General features: G+C 52.6%; 1 protein-coding gene across 2 annotated transcripts in view; it reads right to left on the bottom strand.

Annotated features, from left to right (window-relative positions):
- GAS2L1 (growth arrest specific 2 like 1) overlaps nucleotides 1-19,620 on the bottom strand; it is a 34,030-nt gene extending 14,410 nt beyond the window's left edge. The window contains exons 1-2 of one of the 2 annotated variants that reach the window (XM_006265844.4): nucleotides 18,966-19,620; nucleotides 16,808-17,482 (exon numbers count right to left, since the gene is read on the bottom strand). In XM_006265844.4, coding sequence (XP_006265906.3) covers nucleotides 16,808-17,476 — 669 coding nt within the window. In that variant the 5' untranslated portion in view covers nucleotides 17,477-17,482; nucleotides 18,966-19,620. The other variant, XM_019493767.2, reaches the window with a different exon arrangement.
- Between the last annotated feature and the right edge of the window lie 4,575 nt (nucleotides 19,621-24,195).

Raw genomic sequence — 24,195 nt, 5'->3', positions numbered from 1 at the left:
GCGCCCCTGGGGGTTACAAGAAACAATGGCCACAAGCTAGCAGAGAGCAGATTTAGACTGGACATTAGGAAGAACTTCTTCACAGTTCGAGTGGCCAAGGTCTGGAACGGGCTCCCAAGGGAGGTGGTGCTCTCCCCTACCCTGGGGGTCTTCAAGAGGAGGTTAGACGAGTATCTAGCTGGGGTCATTTAGACCCAGCACTCTTTCCTGCTTATGCAGGGGGTCGGACTTGATGATCTATTGAGGTCCCTTCCGACCCTAACATCTATGAATCTATGAATCTAGACGTGGATCCTCCTAGCACTGGGCTGCTGCTGTTCGTGCCAAACCCCACCAGCCAGGCAGGGCCAGCGTAACCATAACCAGTCCTACCACTCCTGCCTCAGCTACCTCCACATGAGCAATCAGCTTGTGCCTTCAGGTCCAGTCCTGCAGCTGGGCTCCCTCAAATCCCGAGACTGGCTTGAAAATCATCAGGTTTTTTTTTTTAAATGATACAAAGAACATTGCCTCAGCTACTTGGAATCTAGCAAGTCTGCTCTGATGCCTCTCAGCAATCGAGACTAATGGCTTCGGATAGTGCCCCAGGCATCACTTCCACCTTAACTTCACACACACACACACACACCCCTCCCCCATGGCATCCACAAGATCCAAGTTTACAGCACAGGGCAGCAAAACCAAGCACACAAACATTAGCTGAAGCTGATAAAGACATCCAAATCCTGCTGCCTCAGCTCTCATGCTCCTGAACAAACCGTTACAAGAAATATTCACTTAACAATAGGTGGAAGGGAGCCAACTGAGCCGGGGAGGGATGGGAAAGGAAAATGGACATGTTGTATAAAGTCCAGCGTCTCCATTATGGAGTCTGCCCTTGATGCATTAGCTCTAATGACCCACGGACACTGTGTTTGTGCCAAGAGGCGAGTTACGGGAAAGCACAAGCCAGGACAAAGTTATCAGGGAGGATTTCATTTGTGTGCAACTGTCTATCTGTATTCAGTAACACCCCCACACCCCCACCCCCACCCCTGGGATTTGCTCGGTATGGGCTCTTCAATACTGGGCTAGAAGGGCCTTCCTGGGTCATCGGAGCAATCCCCTGCTGTGGCAGGCAATCACTTCACATAAACCCTCTCGTAAAGGCACCAGTGGTCTCGGGGAACCAGTCTGCCAACCAATCCACTGGCTCTGTTATTATAGCCACCAAGCTGTCATGGCTCCAAGAATGGCAGTCACTCAAAGGTGATCTGCAAAAGATTGAAGAGCAGTGCTGACAACCTTTCTGGCTCCTTTATGCTACTGCAGCTAATATTTTAACTCAGGGATATTAGGAGAGCGTGTCTAGTTTCCCCTGCATTTCCTCTTTGGGATTTCAGGACTTGTTTATTGCAATCTCTTCTGCCTTATCCAGAGGAACAACAGGTGCTGAATGTCTAACAAAGGCCTCAAACCCAGGTCCTAACACACCCTGAACACAGCATCATTGGACCCTGTACTACAAGCCTGACAATAGTTAGCACAGCTCTCAAAGCCTCAGCTCATGAACATCAGTGACTCTGGGAACAGCTCTGCTTCTATTTAAAAGAAGCAAACTTGCTCTACAAGTTGGAGCATGAGATGTTTGAAGACAGGGCCTGAGGATTTCAGAAAGGACAACAAAAAAATAACAGCTTTTTAGAGATTTTTAAGTCAGCCTCATGATTTGTTAAGGGCCTGGCTCAATTTTCAAACACTTGGTATATTGACAGTACTGAAAATTAACGCAGTAGGCAAGTGGGCCCCTCCCTGCATGGATGGTTTCCATTCAGATACATATAACCAAGTCCCCAAATCAACCTGAGCTGAAGTGAAATGACCTGCTTGTTCCCAAAAAACTCTCACGTTCCCTTTGCAGGGCTCTGATCTAGACCAGCTCAAAGATATTTTTCCCCCAGATGTTTACTACATATTGGAGTTATATAGGTCTTAAAGAAACATCGACAGCTATAGAGAGTTTTAAATGCCTCTTCCCCTCTTTTCACTTGACACCCTTATCAGCCAGCATAAAATTTCCCTAGTTCTTCAAATGCCCATACAGTATTACAGCATGGCCTGGATCTGAATGTCCAGAGATTTAAAAAAAATCAAGCAGAAAAAAGCCAGTCATTTTAAAGATTTTTTCCAGGCCTTTTTTCACCTATCATAAAGCAACAATAAGAAGGGTAGAAATCCAATATTTTCCCCATTATAGGTCATCTTTAAGAGCACCCAGATCACAAGTACTTGGTGCTTCTGAGTTAGAAAATGCAATTTATCTGCATCATGTGTGGCCTAGCTTAGAAAAGGACAGATACGATGGCGACTGGTACAAACAGCTGCTATCTTGAGGGGCATGGCTCACTACTAAGTGTCTACAGCATGCGCTTTCATGGCAGAAAGTCCCCAAATGATTTAACCTGGCTCAAGACACGGACTAGAGATTTCCCTCCCAGGGAATTGGTAGGTTGAATGTAACAGGACAGCAGTGATCAATGCTCAGAAATAGATGAGGCCTTGCGGGGGGGCTGTGTTGCTAAGCAGCTGAAGGGATTTTAGAGTTAATTCCTAGCACTTTTCATCCATAGATTCCAAAACACTTTCCCAAGATGCTCAGTGCCATGATGCTCCCTCCCCCCATTTAAAGATGGGGAAACTGAGGCATGGGGACAGGCAGGTGACCCAGCAAGCCAGGGGCAGATCTAAGAAGAGAACCCTGGACCCAATGCCTTATCCATGGGGTTGCACTCCCCAGTTAAGGACTCTCTCCCTGCTGAATGCTCGCTCCAGCCCATGCTCCCTCTCCCTGAACCACACTAGCCACCTGCTAGGCAGATGCTTCCTGCCAGCTCTTTGATCTCCCTGATCTGCACCTGCAAACCACAGATATGTGGGTTCTCACTGACTCCTGCTACATGGGGCTTCCCTCAGATCCACAGGATCCTGCTTCAATCCACCCCTCCGGAATCAAATTCCCCTTCTCCCAGGTTTCAGAGCCACACCTGTTTGCTAGAACCAACATCTTTAGTAATTTGCAGCATTAAAAGGGGGTCCAGCCTGATCTCAGGGTGTGATCACTCTGGAGGGAAAGGACAGGAGCTTTGAACCTTCCTAGCCCCTGAAATGCCTGCAGCTAGCTCCTCCTTCACTGGGACTTTGAGCTGGGCATTAAGGAGGGAGAAAGACCTGAACTATTTGCAAATCTGGGTCATATTCAGCAAAGAGTTAAGACAAAAGCAAAAATTAGACAAATTCCACTATGTCAAGCTGTCACACTGGGAGCTGCTTCTTGTTAAAACAAATGCAGGAAAGGTTGGAAGAGTTGGAAACCAGCCCCCACTACATGACACGAGACACTTCGCTTGGCTGGGACACTTCATTTGGCTGGGATGTTCACCAGGAAGCCCCTGCCCTGAGCAGGGGTTGGACTAGAGGTGGTCTCCTGAGGTCACTCCCAGCCCTGCTGCTCTATGATTCACTTGGAATTGGACAAAAGAAACTTGGCTTTTCCATGTCAAGCACTTGGGGCCAGAACATGCACTTGGGGCCAGCCCAACAGGAAAGCTTTGGGTTCAGTCACTGAATCAAAAGGATCAACTATTCCCCTCCTCCCGCACCTCCCACAGATCTGCCTTCTGATCCAGGATGTGGGACACCCAGCCTCCCTGCCATACCTCTCCTCGCACCCAGGGAGTTTTAATTCATCCCATTTATCACTAAGCAAATGTGCTCTCAGTGGACTCATGCCCAGACTAGCCCCTACGGCTGAGTGGAGCATCTCTTCCCTTTGTGGATGGAAACAAGCTGCGCTGTTCTGTCTCCTCACCAAGACCTGGCCTCCCATGGCAGCTCTATTCCACCAGAACAGTGGCACAGCTGGGCCTGGCCTGTGAATCTCATTGCCAGCAGTGAGGAAAGATGCCAGCCTCCCAGCCTGTAAATCCAAATGCAAGCCTCATCCCATCCAGGAGACCATAGTGTGGCCTATGCTGGAACTTCCAGGGATCAGTGACCAGCAATTGCACAGCCACAAACAGGCAAAACCCTTACATCAAGCATTGCTTGCACAGATGCAGCTTCCCACTGCAGAAGAGCAGTACAAGGTGTGGCTGATGGCTCCCCAGGGGGTTGCTCTGCTCCTGTCTGCAACTGGGGCAAACTCTCAGCCTCACATCCTTCCTCCCCATAACCTGCAACCCATAAATCCCTCCACTCAAGGCAGAAAAGCGGGGAGGGAGGCTGTTCTGTGTCCTGTTTCTAAACACTCTGGGAGGCACCAGCAGGAATGGGGGTGAGAGGCCATGTAGCAACCCAGCTAGATAGAGGTTCACAGCCAAACACAGGAAATTAAGAGACAAAATCCCCTGACATACTCTAGCAAATGCCCTGGGCTGCAACAGATGTACCTCACTGGAAGACAGCAGGAGGCAGGATGATCTCTGGACTGCCCCTGCCCCCAGCCCTTTGCCTCTCTCTCCAGACTATAATTATTTTTCAGGCAGCCTGGCTGGCGGGCTGCAGCCTGCACATGTAGCACAGCTGTCTGGCTGAGCATCCCAGCATCACCAGAGACCGGCCCACAACAGCTGCTGGCTCTGCTCCAGAGCCATCCTTGGGACTTCAGGAAGAAGCTAGTATTTATAGACCCTTCAAGAGCCATCTTCCAGCCTGGAGGAGGAAGAAGCCTGCCAACCACTTCCAGATGGGATGGGGTGGAGGGGAAAGAGGAGAAGACAAAGGGGAAATCGGCTCCACAACACTGAGCAGTGAAAGATTTCTAACCACTCAGATCTACTCTGTGACCAAAATCCTTCCAGCCGCAATCAGCTCCAGATTAGCCACCGCCACATGGCTTGAATCAAGGCGGTAGGGGGCTGGCTTGTGTCTCAAAGCCAGGAACTGCAGGGGCAGGAAGGGGCTGGAGCTGGGCCACACCACAGCTAACCTGGTCCTGGATGCTCAGGCCCCACGGCTGGCTATGTGACACAGAAAGATGGATTTTGGACAAGGGCTTATTTCCCCACTCAGTCCATCCTTCCTTCATGACCCATGCTCAGCCCTAGCCACCTCCTCTCTCCTAGTGGGCTGGACTGGGTGCCGCAGCCCCACCAGCACATTTCCCTTCTCAGTCGAGTCCTCCACTTCCCGGTAGCAGCAAGAGGTTGACCAACCCCTCCAAGCAAGCTCAGACTGGCCATGATGCCAGTGCTTCTATCTGTCTCCTTAGCTGGACGGTTCATGATCCCCCCAGCTGAGGTCCCCTGGGCAGCACCATGGCTTCAAACTACACTTCAGTGGGTCCTGCCCAAATTCAGGGGACAACTCCCTGAAGCCATAGCCACAGCCACAGCCATCCTTGGGTCTCACCCTGGAAGCTCACATGGACCCTCCTAACTGAGTTTATTCTTGGTCTGAGGCCCAGTGGCTAGAAAACTGCCCACAAAAGCCCATACTCATGAAAGGTGCTAGTCCCCAGGGACACGATCTTGGTACTATCACCCTCAGGTTGGAAATCCTGAAACTGTTAGCAGGGCCGGCCAGGGTTACCTACACTGAGCTGTCCATAGCTTGGTACCTAGGGACATTTTAGGGGAGACCAGACCCAGTTGCTTTGGGAGGATGTGACAGCTTGTGGCACTTTCCACAAAGAGAGGGGCTTGCCCCAAAGCCTGGGGGAGCCCATCTCTCCCCTCAGCATACTGTTGTACCATGTGTACACCATGGCACCCCACCCAAAAGGGGCCTGCTTCCTCTGGGAGTAGCACAGGCACTGGCAGGTGGGGAAGGTGCCACACGAGTGGTTTTCAACCCTTTTTCATTTGTGGACCCCTAAAAATGTTGCATAGAGGTGCAGACCCCTTTGACTGATAAGTGTGGGTATGCACATACTTCTGATTAACCATAGTCATCTTTTATGGACCCCCTCAGACATAGTCTGCAAACCCACAGGGGTCTGTGGACTACAGGTTGAAAATCACTGTGCTAGATGCATCGTCACTTCCATTCTGCAGACCTGGAGCACATTTTCCAACTTAAAGCAGGCTTCACAGAGATGCATTCAGAGCCCGCTGGCAGACAGAGAGCAGACATGTAATGTCTTCCAAGCAGCCACATCAGCCCACCCCAAGCCAGGATGTACACGTGACCCACTGTAAAGAGGGAGTACTGAAGGAAAGCAAGAGGCACTGGAGCCATTGTCCTTACCCTGCCCCAGGCATCCAGCCCCTGCTCCCCCTTTCTGATTGCTCTAATGGGATGATGCACTGAACGGGCACCAGAAGTCAGCAGTGCAGAGGAAGAGACAGGAGAAGCTATTGCTGCTTCCCCACCCTGTTCCCCTGCCCTGCGTGTGAAGAGACACGGGAGTGAGTGAGTATATGGCTGCTGGCACCAGAGAGCAGAACATGGTGTGGTAGCTTCAGTCCTTTAAATACCACTTGTCCTGCAGGGAAGGAGAGAGTCTCTCTACAGGGCCTAAGTGCTATTCAGCAGCGACAAGAAGAATTTTAAAGAACCACGACTAATCTGACGTCACACGTACCCCCACTATCAACTTCTGTCCCCTCTTTGCTTGAGTGTGGCACCACACTCTCCTCTGGCTTCCTGGATGTACCCAGGGCTGCATGGTCAGGCCCCAGACAAGGAGGTGAACTCCCAGATCACTCTCTCACCCCTGAGTGAGCTGTGATTCCCAGATGATGGAAATGACTCAGCAGCAGGGAGTAGCTGGGGAGCAAGACTGGTGTGTCTGTAGAAGGGGAGGGGCAGTTCCCAGGTGGGGTGGAGACCAAGGGGGTACTCTAAATGGCTCTTGCCCACAGACAGTCCATAGACCCTAGCATAGGCCCCAGGTTCCTAAAGGAGCTGACCTTTTTTTTTCATTTTAGAAAACGTTTTGTGTTCCAGGTCAAATTAGCCAGATCAGTTCCGAATCCTTTTGACTGAAAGAAACTCAATCGTTCAAACACGATATGTGGTGCTGCAAGCAGCAAGTATCCTTCACCCCAGACTTTTCAGCCTGGGGCTTCAATCCATCAGCAGGCATCCTATATGCAGGCCTAAGCCTGGAGGCTTGAGGTTTGGATGCTCCCGAGTCATGTACCCAATGGTCAGATTTGTATGGACTCTGAGGTTTTTGCCTTCTTCTATAGCAGGAGGCATAACCCTATACCAGGGATCTCTTCAGCATATATTGACAACATGTCATAGAAGCAGGCTGTTGGCTGCCGTGGTTCCCCTGCTTTACCTGTGGCTGGTTAGGGTATTATGTCTGCACTGTGTCAGGGTTTACAGTAGTCTTACGCAGAGTTTAGATGATGGTTGCATGGCATTGTTTGGATAGGGTTGATCCTGCCTTAGGCAGGGGGTTGGATTAGATACTAGAAGACCTCTGGAAGTCTCTTCCAGCCCTACTTCTCTGTGATTCTGTGATACCGTTGCTGGACACCAAGTTACCACACAAGAGCCCAGCGTGAGTCACCTGCAGGGATCAGTCAGGGGAAGAAATCCCTCCAGAAGAGAGACAGGGCATTCACACAACTCAGCTGAGGGCAGGAAACACCTGCATTTCCCAGGGGGACCGTGCGGAAGGGGAAGAGAATGAGCCATCTTGGAGGGCCTGCGAGAGACAGGCATGGACTGCTGGAAGGTCCCCCTGGCACCCGAGATCAGATGCACACTCCCAGAGTCCTGGCAAAGGGCTGGAACCCAAAACATGCCAGCACACTGTGCCCGGGGGGGGGGACATTCAAGCCCCAGCCATGTGCCAAGATCAGGTAGCATGTAGCACATGCTCCAACTCTGTTAGCACCAGCCTCTGTGAGGGGGGACTGCAACCCCCCAGCTCAGAAGGACCCTGCAAACATACAGGCAGGTAGAGCTCTGCTGTGGGTCCCATACCACTGCCCTGCTCCTTGTCCCACTCTGGTTATAGCACACTCCTGCCACCCACTCCCACTGCCCTTATACTTCACTGTCAGAATATCATGAACTTCCCCTGCCTCCTTCACCCCATCTACCACCCTCAGACTCTGTTCTGCTCTCCCGGGCTACACAGCTGCAAGCAGAGAGCTATATTTGGGAAGGCAACTTGAAATGCATCTGATTCTCAATGGAGAGAGTGAGCAGAGCTGACGTCACGGATTACACAGCGGTCTGGCTCTACGTGCCCAGGACTGGGAGATTCTGAGAACGCTACTGCCAGCGACTCTATAAATCAACACCTTTCTGCTCCAACCACTCTACCGTGTGCAGGCAGTGAGAACACCCACCCCTGTATTGCAGCCACTGCTGGGGTGGAACATGGCTGTCTTACAGCACACAGCAACACCAGTTGACAGGTCAGAACAGGAAGGTCAGGGGAATACTGTAGCTAGCTGATACTGGGAGTAAAGATAAGGAAGGAGGTATTTTAGGGGGACAGATTTTCAAAGGAGTAACAGAGCCCAAGGCAGGAATCAGAAGCACGTCTCAGAGGCAGTATAGAGTAGTAATGTTAGATGTGGTTAGGAAAAGTGCCTGAGTGCACACACACACACAGGATATGAGCACCCAGCAGCAGAAAGAGCTCATCTGAACTACCCACTATCACAAAGTGGCTCTGACCCGCCATGAACCCTCCTGCCCCAATCCACACTTCTGAGCTGTGGGTTAAGGATTCCAAGCCGAAGGAGGGAGGGCAGGGCAGGGGGAGCCTTACTGTTAGCTCCGACTTGTGCTGAGCTCTGCACAAGTCCCACTGCAATCACTGGGAGCTGCTGGGTACTTGGCACCATTGACCATTTTGCTACTTGGGTTTGGTACCCAAACAGGAGCTTGCTGGGGGACTTCACACTTTGAAAATTTGGACCTAAACTTTAGCACACGCCTTGCCATCCATAATTCACCGTCTGATGAATGGCAGTCCCCAGACACCAGCCAGTGCATTCGGGCAAGGTGTCTGTAGCCATGTGGGTGCTGCTGCTGGGTCTAGGCATGGCTCAGGGGGCATCTCCCAGGCACTTGTTTGATGGGCAGGCCCAATCCACAGCATTTGGATGCTGATTTTCCAGTGCTCCAGAGAGCAGTGTAACCCACTGCAGTCTGTCCAGGCAGCCAGCTCCCCAACAGAGAAGCCTGCATGCTTGGCTACACACACACACACACACACACTTTGGCTCTTCTTTCACCCTCTGTCCATCTCATCCTTTTGCCCCTTCCCCAGCCTTCCCTTTCAAATCTAGTCCTCCTCACTTCCTCCACACCTACCTAGATACTCTCTTCCCCTTTCACACCCAAGTCATTTGAAGTCTGGAGCAGAATGGTCCATGTTTCATTTCCCTGTCTGAGCTTGTATAGTCATGGTGCCAGTGACCAAGACCTTACAAGAGAACATACTGCAATACGCTCTTGGTTCCTGTAGTGAGCCAGAGGCATGACTGTACATGGTTAGGACAGGACTCCCCCGCATCCATACTGCATCACTGACTACCACTGAACAGCCCATCCCAGAGCTCTCCTTCCCCCCTCCACCTCCATTCCAGGCTGAGTTATCCCATCTCCCCTTATGCATCAGTCACCCTGAGGCTGCAGGCTCCCCTGTGGATCAGGACTATGGAGCAGGTCTGGGGGATGTGATGGGTACACTCCCCAAACCCTAATGCACACTGTTTAGTCCAGCACAGGCTGAAAAGCAAGGGAAAGTCTGTTATTATGGCCCATTCCTGAAGGGCCTCAGATTTTCCTGGAGCTGAGCAGGCAGCCCCATGCCCAGCGCTCCTGGCACAAAGGAGTGTTGCTGTGGAAGGCAACAAGGAGGCAGTATCAAGCTGCCAGGCATGGGGCCCTGCCCTGCACCAAACTGCCCTCCTGCTCCACAGCTGTCACAGTGAGCTCCACAAACACACCTGCAACATGGGTACTTCCCTCAGCTTACAGATGGGGAAACTGAGGCCTGGGGAGGTGAAGAGACTCTCCATGCAATTAGTCAGTGACGGAGCTGAGACCAGAACGCAGAGGTCCTGACTCCCTCCTCCTCCTGCACCAGCCGCTGCAGAACCCAGCGCTCCCCAGCTGTGCCCGTGGGGCTTCTCAGGGCTCTAAAAGACATGGAGCCCAAAGAGCCCCACACAGCAGTTTTCTGCCAGGAAGGTCCATGTGGTGGCACTGGCTGCCGCTCTGGTTCTTGGAGCGACCTCCTATAGGAAGTTTGCTTTCCACTCCATGCCCCTCCCTAGCTCTAATGATGCCCATAAAAGCTCAGAGCATGTCACAGGGCTGGTCATTACAAAGCAGAGAAAAATGCCTTCCAGCGGCTGGCTGGGAGGGGAGTGCAACCATTCAACTTGCCAGAATGGCTGTGCCCACAGCTCCCTCTGAGCGCAACCTAGGGGCAAAAGGGGGCTTTGCCAGAACAGAGCCTCTCCAGTGAACCACAGCAAGCTCCAGCTGGCAGCACCCAGACCCACTCAACCTGCCAAGGGATGTCTCCTCTGCAAGAGTCCTGCATGCAGGTCCTAGGGCAGCTGGGCACTGTCAAACCACCACGTGGAAACTCCACTTTATCTTCCCCTTCAGATACCCTACCAAGCACACTGGGACTCAAGGCAGCCCCGATGAAGCCACAGCTGCAGCAGTCCCCAGGGACACTCGCAGCCCTCCCTGCAAAGCCAGCATGAAACTTAATGAGGACTTAGATGAAAAAAGGGCTTTAAGATTAGGGAGTCCGGGCAGGTCAGCTCCTCCCCCTCAGACTCTTATTAAAGGATGCCTCCATAATCCGGATGTAGGATCTCTCTCTCTCATCTCTGTCTCTCCCTCCCCCTCCTCTAACCCAGGGCTGCAGCTAACAGGCAAGAGTGGGACACAGGCAGCAGGCAGTGCATGGCTCAAATGGCCCTGCCACACCCAGGTCATGCAACTGCCCCATCCAGGGCCTCTCCCCCTCTGACCGCATCTCTCATCTGACCCTACATTCTCCAACCTTGCTGTCACGTGTGCCCTCCCAGCCTGTGCTGGATTTCTGTTGCCAAGATCAGTACACGGCAGCACAGTGGGGGCCAACCTTTTTGGCAGGTGTTTCACAAAATAGCCCCACACCCTCCCTGAATGCCACTCTGATCTCCTTCCCCTGCCTGATCTGCTGCTCTCCTTTCTGCTCCCTGCTCTGTGCTCCCTGCCCAATCTGCTGCTCTACTTTCTGCTCTCTGCCCTGTCTATTGTTTTGCTCCGTCTCCTCCCCAATTTGGTGTGTGCCACACCTGCCTGTGACACTTGTGGCACATGTGCTGCAGGTTGTTGCCCCCCCACATCACCCTGCTCAGCTCCCAGTGCTGGGTGCCATTCCCAACCTGACCATCCACAAGCAGGACTCAGACACTCTGGAGCTCAGTTCCAGCTCTGCCCTCGCACATTCCCTGTGCCCAGGCTTCCTCTGTGACAGACTGGCAAGCAAGAACAGAGGCTGCAGTGATCCCTTCGTGCTGCCCCTTCAATGCCCTCTCTCTTCTCTCTGTTTACTGCTGGCAGCCACAACTCTCACTGCTCCCTGGCATCAAGACAAGGCATGTCATCCTTGCCTGCATTTTGGGGCAGTAGCACAGTGCTGGACCTTTGATCTCCATCTTCCTCTGTCCCTTCCCAGCTGCATGGCACCTCCATAGTCACCAAGGCCCTTGGGAAGACTGAGCCCCAGATAGCAATGCCATGTAGTGCTGCTGCCTACTGGTGCCCTTGCCCCACACCTAATCTGGGTTTCCTTGGAGCTGGACCTGCTCCCACTGCCAGGTCAGCAAGTGGTGTTCTTCTAGGTGCTGCAGATGAAAGCAAAAGTAGGCCAGATGCTTTCATAACTGAGGGCAAGCTCCCACAGCCAAACTGGACTGAACTTCCTACAACAGCAAGGTGCCTTTGGTGGGCAAGAGCCTGTAGAACAGAGCTGGGAGCCCATGCCAACAGCAAGCACCAGCCCCAGCAGGGACACAGGACTGCGCCCACTGAGGGGGGCAGGCTGCAGGGAAGCTGCCACAGGGCCTCAACCTCCATGCACACGCAGAGACCCAGCTCCAGGCCCTGAGGCTGGATTCCCAGTGGAAAGTTACTGGGGGCCCAGTTTCCACTGGAGGCTCAAGCACCAACCTGCTCTTGGATCAGCTGTGAGTTTCCACCAAAGCAGCACTCAGGAGCACTGCCAGGCACTAGAAGCCAGCAGCCACTGTCTGCCAGGAAGGCTATAATTTAACCCTGCCATTTAGAGATGGGAAAAACATCTTAAATTGTGGAGTAAATAGCTGGCCAGGGTCTCAGTGTCTCTGTGCCTTGGTTTCCCCATCTTGTAAAATGGGGATAACAGTCCTGCCCTACCTAGGCTCAAGACTAAATACACGAAGCACTATGGGGTGCTCAAATACTACAGACGTGGGGGCCAAATATGTACATTAAATGGATCCCAGACCCTAGATAAAGCCCTGCAGCCCATATTAAGCATCCAGCTCCCCATCAGCACCCAGAATGAATCACATTTGCCTCCATGTAATCTAAGCAAAATCATCCCCTGCAGCTACAGGGAACCAGAAATTCCCAGGTGAAACCCATCTGGCACTGGGCAGGCAGAGAAAGCTGGGAGCACTGCAAGCTGACCAGCTGGGAACCAGACACAACCTATTCCATCAGCTGGTTGGCCTCATTCACCTGTTGCACCTTGCCTTTGGCTGTAGGCTCCCTGGGGAATGGACTATCACCTAGGATAGATGTGTGCAGAAACTGGGCACTGGCTGGGGCCGCAATCATGTGCTTACAGACCCAGGGCAAGAATGGCATGTACACACCTAGCAGTGAGGACCGACTCACATGGGCAGACCCTAGAGGCCACACCCAAGCTTATCCCTGTGGTGTCAGGAAATGGAGTGACCCCAACATGGAGCTGGGACCTCTTCACATCCACTCATGGGCTTCCCCAATGCTCTGCAGCAGAGAGATTAGGAAGCGCAGGCTTGGGCCCTCTCTGCCTTCCCCGCCCCCCACTTCCTGCTACGCCCCGCTGGGAAATCCCTAGAGAACAGCCTCCCTGGCGGGATTGTAGCATTTCTGCTTCTGAACAGAACCCGGAAGTACAAGGACTCACAGGAGGGGACTCAGAGAGGGGAAGGGATCAGGGACAGGGGGAGGCAGCAGCAGCCTTTGCCATGAGTTATCTATTGGTCAGCAGGGCTTTCTGGCAGAGATGGAAGTGAGCCTGAATCATGGCCCAGCTGGGGGAACCTGAGGGTGGCGTGTCTTAGCCTCCATTTGATGTAGGCCTGGGTGGGGAAGAACAGAGACAGTGCAGAAGGGCTGGGCATTGCTCCACACTAAGTACCAGGGACATCCACATCCTGCCCCCAACCTGCCCCAACCCACTGCTTCGTGTTAAGCCAGACCCCAACTTCCCTGTGCCTCAGATTTTCCATCTGCACAACAGGGGCAATGACCTGCCTCATAGGAGCTGCCAGCTGCATGTTCCAGCATAAGAGAAGGTACCAAGCCAGGGCAGGACCTGCTGTAAGAGGCAAAGGTGGGTTTCCCTATGACATGGCATGTACCAGCTATTCTGGGCCATGAGCCAGCCAGGAACATGTTCCCTTCCAAACGGGTGGCACAGTAGAGAAATTCCCCAGCCCTGTCTGCAGGTGAAAGAAAAAGCAATGATGGGTAAAGCAATGATGTGCTTCTTGCTGCCTCAAACTTTGATCTAATTAACACTGATCTGTTAACAGCAGTTGCCCTTCCCTGTGGGCTGCCTGTCCTCCCCACCCTTTCCAAGCAGCCTGCTGCAATGTGGGATCTGCCCCAAAGTTTCCTCATCACAACTGCAGTGCTGGGCACTAGGGAGCAGATACTGCAGAGTTCCCAGAATGAACCAGGGTACGGCACGTTTCGTGGGACCATGATTAAAATGGTGCCGTCAGGAACAGAGAGCCCAGGCTTAAGTTACATGAAGGTTCCTCAAAGCAGCACAGAAGAGGCCTGACAAGCAGTGAAACCAACTCTATGAAAACCTTCCTTCCCCAGCTGAAACGGAGCAGGCTCAGCAGCAGCCCACCAGGCCACAGCGTAGCAGGCATATGGGAGCCACAGCCAGAGCTTCCTGCCTTTGGGCTATCTCTGAAAAGCACAAGCAAGAGCAACATCAGGGTTGCTCCAATTCACTTCAGTGATGGAGCAGCCCCCATGCCTGCGCTGGCTGTGCCAACCCACTGCCAGGAGGACAGGGAGCAGGACCCCATTGGGCTGAAGCCCAGGCAACAAAGTTCTCCTCCCTTAGCAGGGACGCGCCATAAGCAAACCTCAGCAGAGCCGGCAGACCGCTCCCCATGCCTGCAGCCCAGGCCAAGCGGGTGTGTCGCACCTTGGGAAGAGCCAGCATTTCTGTGTGTTTCCACTTGAGAAGCTATAAAGAAAACGCCACGTCTAAAAATAAAGCCAATGATTTATCCCAGGGCTTCATTTCACCCTGTATACTTTGGAAGGGAGAGTCTGTTTCAACAACCACAGGGTCAGTTTGCTAAGTGCTGCTCTCAGCCTGCAGCTCCCAGGACTGCGAAATAACTTAAGAGATCTCCAAGGGTTCCTTTGTCATCCCCCCCTGGCCCGAACAGGACTTCCCACCCCTACCACAGTGCTTCCTAGTACCAGGGTTCGAAGAGCCAGCAATGGACACTGGGGCACAGGCCATTATTTCCCAATGGAAAATTTGTGATCATACTCCAGAGAGTCTAATTACAATGGCCTCGTCTCCCAGGGGACCTCTCTTCCTAGAGGACAACACGAGCCCCACAGCTCCCATCCAGAGCCTCGCGTCCTAGGATCTGGGGTTTTGGTTCTGGGATGCACGCTGCAGGAGCGCAAGCACAATGGTGGGGGTGGAAGAGGGAGAGAGAGGAGTTGCCTTCCTGGGTAATAGCCAAGTGCTTAGAAATAAATCGATTGCAGACTCCAATAGATGCGTCGTGCAGCGCTGAGCAGAGGGTGAGTAAGCATTTGGAGAACATTCAGACCCAGCGCAGACGGTTCCCCAGCGGGGACAGAGCTACTGTGTCCACAGAGTGGTTTATATATCCCTTCAGAGAGAAAATCCCTCACATCCCATAGGTGCGAAGAGTAAATTCTCCAGAGCACTGGTGCCTCTTAGTGCTATGGGGATACTCGGAGACAGTTTTAGCTGGAGTCACAACTGACCAGCAAGCTCAAAATCCTCACCGCCATCCCAAATAGCAGGCTAAAAGGAGGCGTGTTGGAACTTTCCTTGAGGCTGTTCTCCCCGAAGGGCAGGTAGTGGCCTTTGTGGGAGGGCTGCTGTTTCATATTTCTGTGGCATGCCCCAAAGACCTCTCTGGAGAATGCAGCCCTTTTTATTAAGGCGAGTGACATTGGCCCACCTGAGGGGGAGAAGCTCCTTGAACAGGCTCTACCCACTAAACAGGGCACCGGACCATCTGCGCTGAGCACCACCAAAAAAGTAGTTAAAAGGGAGACAAGGCAACTTCAGCTGCAGCCCAGAATTCCACCTCTTGAGTAAAAAGCAGAGATAAAATACAGGAAGGCCTTCTGGAAGCCCAAGCCCGGCAGAAACATTCCCACAACTGCAAGAAAACCTCAGAGAAAACAGCCTGTTTGTTAAGACAAGCCATCCCTTGCAGTGCCCAGATCCAGACCCAGCAACTCCAAAAGGCCCAAGTGAGACAAGAGGCTTCCCAGCAAGGGAAGGGGGGAAAAGGGCAAGCAGAGCGGGAGCAGGAACAAGGCGTTTCACTTTTGCTCATCTCAGGCATGCTTTCTTGCAGGCAGGCAAGAGTTCCTGTGCGCACTACTTTTCAAGGGGGTGTGCCTTGTTTGTGATGCTGGTGCCCTGAGGTGTCATTAGTCCCAGAGTTACTGCTGCTCGGAGATGGAGGGGAGAACTCCACCCCAGGCCAGGGGCAAGCCGGACGGCACTGCTGCGGGCCGCATGCACAAGCTGTGCTCTGTGAGCATCAGGGGTCAGCAACTTCATTCTTAAAGCCAGTGAAGGTTTAAATGCTACCAAGCACATTGGCATTGCCAGCCAAGCCCAATCCTAAGCGCGGGCCCAGCCCAACCCCTGTCCTGTGGATGAGTCTCCTGCATGCTTCCTCTATGCACAACAGCACCTCAGCCTGAGCCAGGTGCACCCCTCCCAGGAATGGGAAGCTCCCTCAGCTGCTGCAGCCTTGCCCAGACTTGGCATCTCTGCCCAGGGGGCCAGCCACGATGGAGGCTTGTTTTGCTGATAACACAGAGAGCTGGGTCCCACCTTCCCTCCTCACACTCATTCCACAAGAGGCCAGTCCTGCCCGCAGAGGGGCTGCCCGGAGGCGAAAGCCTCTTCCCTGCCCACCAGCCCGACTTACGTGATGAGGTCATGGTCAGAAACCTTTTCCTTTGACATCAGAGTTTTGCTGCCTCGGGCCCATCTCTGCGGCTACAAGCTCCATGACAGCCCATTTCCAGCCCTGAAGCAAGCCCTTCCTCCTAGGTGAGGATGAGGCATGAGCTCACCCTCATCCTACAGCAGCTCTGGAGAGGTGGCCTTGCTGAGGGCAAAGTACCGTGGATCAGGAGGAATTTCTCCCTCTCCTCTTGTGGTTACAGCCTACACTTTTCTATTAACGCTCCTCGGTAACATTGAGGGGCCACGCTAGAGTGAGTTGGGAGAGAATCAGGCTGGGAAAGTGTGGGAGGACACCCACCCATACTTACAAGATACCAGGGGCACAAGGTTTAAAGATCCTGACAAAACAGAACAGTCTCTCACCAGCTCATCCAGGTTCTTGAGGTCACACAAAGAGATTCGCTGTGCCCTGCTAGGGTAGATGGGGGACTTGGGGCCCAGGTCTTGGCTATCTTGCTGCGTCACCAGCTCCTCATAAGCAATCTGGTCCCTCATTTCCTCCTCAATTTCCTCTTCCATCTGGATCAGCATGGGGGCCAGCATCCCAAACTTGGAGCCCCTCCTGGCCACCTCCAGAAGGCACAGGACAAAGTTTTTCTCATTCTTCTTTAGCACCAAGTCATTTGTTTCAAACATCAGGACGTCCTGGATGCCTAGGTCCTGTCTGCACCACTGGATGAAGTTGGAGACATTGTCCCTGGCGATGAAGGAGCCGGGCACCACGTTCTTGGCCTGGAAGACCACTTCGTTCTGAGGCACCCTCATGTGGGCAGCAGCCTCCGAGTGCTGCTGCTGGAACTCCAGGGCGATGCGGTTGACGTTGTTGGCGTGCTGGCAGAGATCATAGCCTGTCTCCAAGGCCTCCATGAAGTTGTCCACCGGGATGTCCAGGTCATAGAGGGTGTTGAGCCACTCAGTCAGATCCTCCTTCATGGCATAAAGGTACTCCTCACTGGACCGGAAGGGCCGAATGCTCTTGGAAGCTGCAGACTGGATGTTGCTCTGGTCAGCCATCTTGCATGTCCTTCCCATGCGTCACTGTGAAAAGATGACACCACCACTGAGAACAGAGAAAGGAAGACAGCCCATTGCTCCTCTCCCTGCACGTCCACCTCGCCAGCCCAGCCCACCCCCTTGCTGTGGCACAGATAAATCCTGCAATGGAAATGCACTGCATCATCGCAATTAAAACTGAAGCTCTCAGCTAGGAGACAACATGATCCCATGGGCAGGGCAGCAGGCTGGAAGTCAGGAGACATGGGCTGCATTCTTGGTTTTTGTTTTGACCTGCAGCAAGCATGACTTTGGGGTAGTTGCTTCCCATCCTATGCTTCAGGGCTCCTCACCCTGCCCACCTTTGTGCTTTGAGACCACAGGGCCCAATCTAGTACCTAGTTCCCCCACCTCCCTGCCCTTAATTCCAACAGAAACACAAGTGCTCAGGATCTTTGTGAATCAAACCCTAAAATCCCATGTTGTTGGGTCACACCATACCCTGAAGACTTTTCTCTCAGCCCCTTCCTTCTGCTCTCATTCCTCCTTCCGCTGGAGATCGAGGAGAGGGGAAGGGATGAGCAAGCATGAAACCCCTGGAGATAGCTCCAGCCCTGAATCATCAGATTATATTTCAGGTAAGGGAACAAGGAGATGCTCACAAGTCACTGACGGTGAAGACACCCCTGCCCCAGGCAGGGCAGTGGTGCATGCGATGGAGTGGAAGCAGGCAGCAGGCATGCTGTGTCATAGTACTGGATCCATTCAGGTGCCTCACAAGCCTCCTCATGCTGCAGTATTAACCTGGCCTATTGAGCTGCACTCCACATTCAGGGCGTGTGAGTCTAGGGGGCTCCCGACACACTTTGGGTTTTCTGTGGGCCTCACGCTTGTGGGGGCTTTCAGAGCCTGCATGTAAGAGACCCACAGAGCTGCCAGGCAAAAGCAGGGAGCTTGGACACCAGCTGTCAAGTTCCTCAACTCACAGATCCAGTGGTAATCGAGCACCCAGCTGCTCAGGTCATCCAAGAAGGAAAATTTATGACTCCCTCCCCCCTCCCCAGGTAAAGCTGAAAGACAATATCCCCTTTCAACCCAGAGACCGGATACATTTACAGTGGAAAACAGGAGAGAGCCAAGAGCCTCACCTGAGCCATCATTCTTCTATCTCTTTGCACCAGCCCAATGCCGGTGTAACCCCTTGCAGCAGCAGGCACTGCCAGCCAAACAGGGGAAACCAGTCAGGATTTGCCAAGGATCCTACTGGCTCCATCAATCAACCCAGATCTGAGATATGCACAAGTCCTGTCCCCTTCCCCCCGGCAGCTGCACCGTATGGCTGGGCTCCTCCATGGGGTGGGGGGTCTCTAGCTCGGGGTGGGGGCCTGCTCTTTCCTCACCTGCTGGGGGAGCAGCAGCAACACTGGTGCGAGATCCTGGGGGAGACAGATGGTACAGAGCACAGCATGTGTGGGAGACAGACAGACAGGGGCTCAGCGTTTGCTTAAGGCAGGCCTTGCAGACTCACCCTTCACCTTTCTCCTCCAGTTCATTGAGGGCAGGGGGTTCGTTCACACCCCGGTGCTTTCTTTCCTCCTGTCTTCTGTGAAGTCCATGTGCAGAGGAAGCCAGAGGCTCTCCCTTCCCAGCTTGCTGCAGAGTCTCTCTCTTCTAATCTCTTGGCTGAATGATCAGCTTGGAGGAGCCCAGTTACAAAGGGAGGGCTGCAAGGTTAATTCAGGTAGGCTGAACCTCTGAGCATACCCATCCCTGGGTGTCTGTCTCCCTCTGCCACAGCAATCAGAGGTTGTCTGGAGCACAAGCCTGGTCCTGCCTTCCTGGAAAGGGGCCAGCAGAGTCCAAGCAGAGCTGCAAACCCATTCTGTCTCTCTGTGTCTGGGCTTGCTGAGCGGAGCCAGGCAAAATCCCCAGTGCTGTGGCCAGCCGCCCGGAGGAGTTGGCTTTCTGTTCTTCTTTTGTGGAAGTTCTGTAGTTTCCTATTGCTATGGAAACTCCCCAGCTTCCCCCTGCCTCCTCCAGACAGCAGGGGAGAAAAGCCCACTGCACACACAGCCCTGGTCTTCTTTTTTCCCCTTCTTCCCTTGGAATTTGGAACCAGCCCAAAAAGGGTTGGGAAGCCATTGATTGCACCAACCATTAAAGAGACAGCGCTTCATTATGCCTTCAGCAACTTAGTGATTGTTCTTCTTCTCCCCTCCCTCCACAACCTCCACTTCCTTCCTCTAGTCTTTTAAAATGGACTCATCGCTGGTCCCTATTTTTTTTTTAATCACAAGGATGGCTGAGATGCAGGGACTGGGGAAGGGTTAAGGTTTTTGTCACGTGGAAGAAATCAGGGGAAACTCATTTTCAACTAGTAACAGGCTAAGCATGTTTGGGCATGGATGGGCAGAAATAATGCACCTGGGTTTATAATAGCAAGGTCTGGTAAGTGTGACAGCCCTATAGCTAGCGTGGGAGGCAGTGTCATCCAGAAGCAGGGGCACCACACCTTGTCTGTAGGGTAGGGCTAGTGAGAGCCCCATCCAGACAACTACCCCATGTAAGAGGCTCCTTTGCCCTTACAGAAAAAGCTTCAGGACTGGTCCCAATGCTGGCACTTAATCACTTTTCTAAAGCATCTTGAGATCCTCAGGAGAATATAATGGAGAGGGAATCAGTTCCATCTCCCCATCTGCCATTGACTCATAGGTGGGCTTCTGTCTCAGGTTCCCTATCTGTCTCAGAGGGATCCTGACACGCAGATTTGCCAATGGCTGACATACTAATAAGCATCATGAGGATCCATCGTACTAATAATGCTGCATGCATGTAGCGCAGCAGCGCTCTCTTCCCTTTCCACCAGGTCACGGTGCTTTAGGCGATCAGGGGTCCACAGCTGCAGGCTTACACTGAACCATACAAAATCTCTGCCATCCCTTTGCCTCTTTTAAAGAAAGAAAAAGCTAAACTCCTCATTGGAGTCTAAGCTCTATAGAAAGCAGAAAGGTTCTTCCATAGGTTGCAGGGGCACCAGTCCTAGACTAGGAGTCTGTTCATGAGCCATCTCCGCTGTGCACTCAGCAACACATCACACCTTCAGGAGAAGCCCAGTTATACTTGGAAATGGTAGGGCTTCTCCTTTAAGACCTCAAGTGATCTAATTCTTCCTGCCTGTAGCGCAGCCGATTCCGCCAGTATTTGTCAAGGGCTGAGTCATGACCTCATTGTCAAGTTTAAATATTTAAACAACTCAGCAGCTGCTCTTGCTGCACAAAGAAACCCCAAAATGGTTTGTGAGACCAGGCTGTCAGTTCAAAGTAAGCCTCTGCTGGAGTTTGTGCCTGGACATGGGAAGCAGCTTCCTCCAGCAATCAGATCTTTCCAGCTGCTTCAAGGGGGTGCTCAGGGGCCCGGGACCCTTGGGTCTGCTCGCAGGGCTGCCCTGGCTCCTTGAGTGGTGGCAGCCGGATCAGTCAGGGGAACGCTGGCTGCTCTGAGCCATGGCGCCACGGCCTGATTTCTCAGCAGCATTAAGTGCCAGGTCTGTTTCCACGGTTAGTGGGAGCTTGGGCCTGTCAATGCCCCGGACATGCACCCATCCAAATCATGCACCCATGTTTCCAGCCTCTGCTTGAAAGCGTGGCTCCACTCTCTCTCAGAGCCTCAGTTTCCCCATCTTTAGAGAGGTACAACGGCAATCAACCCCTGCCTTTAGGGAGAGCCATGAGCTGTGCAGTTGTTGGGTAGGTGCTCAGGTCTGTTATTGCCTGTCTCACCAGCTCCTCTTGTAAAGGTGACTTGCCCAAGATCAAAGGAGCTATCTGCGGTTGAACCAGGGAATTCAGCACAGGTCCCCCAAGATCCAGCTCAGGATCTGTCTAAATCAGCTTTCCTTCCCAGCTGCTCATGCTGCTGGGGGTCCCATCATAACCCATGGGGGATGAGACTGCCCGAGGGAGCAATATAATGAAGATGGCTGGGCCCATGGCCCAATGAGCCCCTTGGAGGTGGGCAGGGCACTGGCACCATGAAAAGGAAAGCTCTTGCTAGGCGCCAAAAAGGGCAGTTCTTCAGCTGGCAGTTAATGGGCCCTGCAGAACAAGGAGTTAAAAAAGCAGGGTTTACTTTCAAACACAGCAGAGCCATGGGCTGGGAGATGCTGCGCCCTGCCGGTTGTCATGCAGACACGGCTGGGAACTACTGAGCAATTCCCAGCTTTGCTGGCCCAGCTCTGAACTGGCAGAGATAATGACCCAGCCAGGCCTCACCCCGCTCCCATGCCCACAGGTGGAGGGAAGGAATTCTTCACTAGGCAGCAAAGCAACAGCACGTGGCCACGGGCTGTTTGGATTTGAAAATACACTGGCCTGAGTTATTAGTGGAGATGCAGCCAGTAATAACTGCTGAGCACAACCTCTGCCTGGGACAGAGGGGCTCTGAGTCAGTGTTGCAAGCTTTGCTGATGGGATTGAACCTTGGAATTTAAGGACGCTTTTCTACCAGCATGTGACCCACGCTGCAGATCCTAGCTAGACTGTGCCCCTGAGGTCAGAGGCCAAGCTCAAACATCAGTGCAACAAGAAGGATTTCCTTTATAACAACATAATTTCCCCACCCTGTCGAACGCAGATGTGAGATGTACACAAGCAGTCTATGAGGTGCAGGGGGCCAGTGCACTAGCTGATGTTTACTGATTTTCTCCCTCCCCTTTTACACCCACATGCCCAGTGTCCTCAGATATTAGTTGCAACCTTTGTAGCAGGTGTGCCACAAATTAGCCCTGCGCCGCCCCATGTGCCGCCCCCAAACCCTTTCCCTGCCAGATCTGCAGCTCTGCTTTCTGCCCCCAGCTATGTGCTCCTTGTATGACCTGCTGCTCTGCTTTTTGCTCCCTGCCCTATCTGCTAGTGTGCTGCTTGTCCCCTCCCCAGTCTGCCATGTGCTATGCGCAGAAGCTGCCCATTATGATCATAGATTCTGATTATAGTCGGGTAAAAAAGGGTAAAGGTGTCACCCTGTAGGCAACTCATTGCCACAGGTGGAAGCAGTGTGTTTCATTCAGGTAGAGGTGGTCTACCCATGTCAAAGTCATGTTGCCAATCTGGAAAGTAGTGCGTGTAGCCTCCATACTGGAATCAAAGATGGCTGCAGTGAATTCATGCTTTGGTCCATATTTCAGCCCCCACTAGGGTTAGAAAATTAATTCCAGTGATGAAACCGACATTGTGTGAGCCAAGGTGATCGATCGTAACATTCCCGTTGTGGTAGTCATATTGGATTCCAAGATGGCTGCCGCAGACTTACAGTTTTGTTCATTCAATACCCAAAGAGCTTGCAAAATTACTACACCAACTCTGTTCTGTTTCAGATTACCTTGACAAGAAAACCTCTGATGAAGATTGTTGATAAGAGACTTGCCCTTAAGCAAATGTTACAATGGAACCAATAGCACAGTGAGTCCAGCAAAGCATGGGAGGGAGGCATGACTCAGAGTCTACAAGATGCATCATATGTCTCAAAGTAGGTTCACAGTCAATCATTAGACAAAGTACACCTGATGAAATTGCGCAAATGAATGAGGCACTCTTCCAACATCAGACAGTTGCTGAATTTGATACTTGCTATGGCAGTGTTCTTGACAGACCATCACATTGTGTTGATCCTGTCCTGCAACATTTCAAATGCCTCAGCGGGCACCGTTCTTCCTACAGTTCTGTGACAGGCCACCTGGTAGTGACCTAGCCCAGGGGTTTTGAAAGAGTAAAAGATGATTGGAGGACTTGGGATTCCCTTTCCTCACCAATCAGGCCCCAGAGACTCACCCTCTGTGTCCCCTGATTGACCCCTTGGGTCACCTGGAGGGGGATAAAAGGGGCAGCGTGGCTGACTCAGGAGAGACCAGCGAGGGACCACAAGGAAGGAGTTTCAAAGAGCTGGCAAAAGCTGGGCCAGTGGGGCAGGAGCAATTGCCCCAGAAGCACCTGAAGGAGTGGGACCTGCAGGCAGCAGTTGGACCCTCAGCAGTGCGGCGTGCGGCCGGCAGGAGAGGCTCCCCGCTGGGCTCCAGGATCCCCTACGAGAGGCTGTGGCCAGCAGGAGAGGCTCCCCCCCAGGTCCAGCAAGGATCTGAGCAGTGACCTGAGAGGTTCCCAGCTCTGCTTCCAGCTCCTCCAGCAAGAGGCCAGGCAGGTCAACATGAGGCTGGGGCTCTGGAAAGGTCAAGGCCCCTAGCAGCTTGGTAAGCTACCAACACTGGTAGCTGTGTGGCAGAGTTTCTGCCCACTATGGGAGAGAGCAGAGTTCAAGCCCCAGCTGGGGTGAATGAAGTAACAGGGAGAAATTCTTGTTGCAGTGGAAAGGGGTCATTGTGTTTTCCTCCTTTCTCCCCCTTCCAGGTACCTAGACCCTATATTCCTTGTTATTTGACATTTTGTATTTTGTGCCTTTTATATTTCACCAACCAGTATTGTTTGTTCTGCTGTTTGTGATTTATATTTTGGTTAACCCTGTCTTTTGACAACTAGATGAATATGTCTATGACTGTAAGTACCTTTGTTGAATCCTGCCCCCTCAGGGCATTGTAGTGTCCCCTATACCCCCTGGTTTATACTGGTTAAGTTCTCAGTACTGTTCTCTCATTAAAAGGTATATGGTTAAGTCCCCACTGGTGGTCTGTCTCTGCTCTATAGGGGGAGGAGAGTCCCTACACCTTCCACAGTGCTTGTGCACCTGCTTTGATCCCTTCACTTGGAGAA

This window comes from Alligator mississippiensis, chromosome 10 (assembly GCF_030867095.1).
Source record: "Alligator mississippiensis isolate rAllMis1 chromosome 10, rAllMis1, whole genome shotgun sequence".
NCBI classification, from domain to species: domain Eukaryota; kingdom Metazoa; phylum Chordata; order Crocodylia; family Alligatoridae; genus Alligator; species Alligator mississippiensis.
This window is presented reverse-complemented; position numbering and strand designations above follow the sequence as displayed.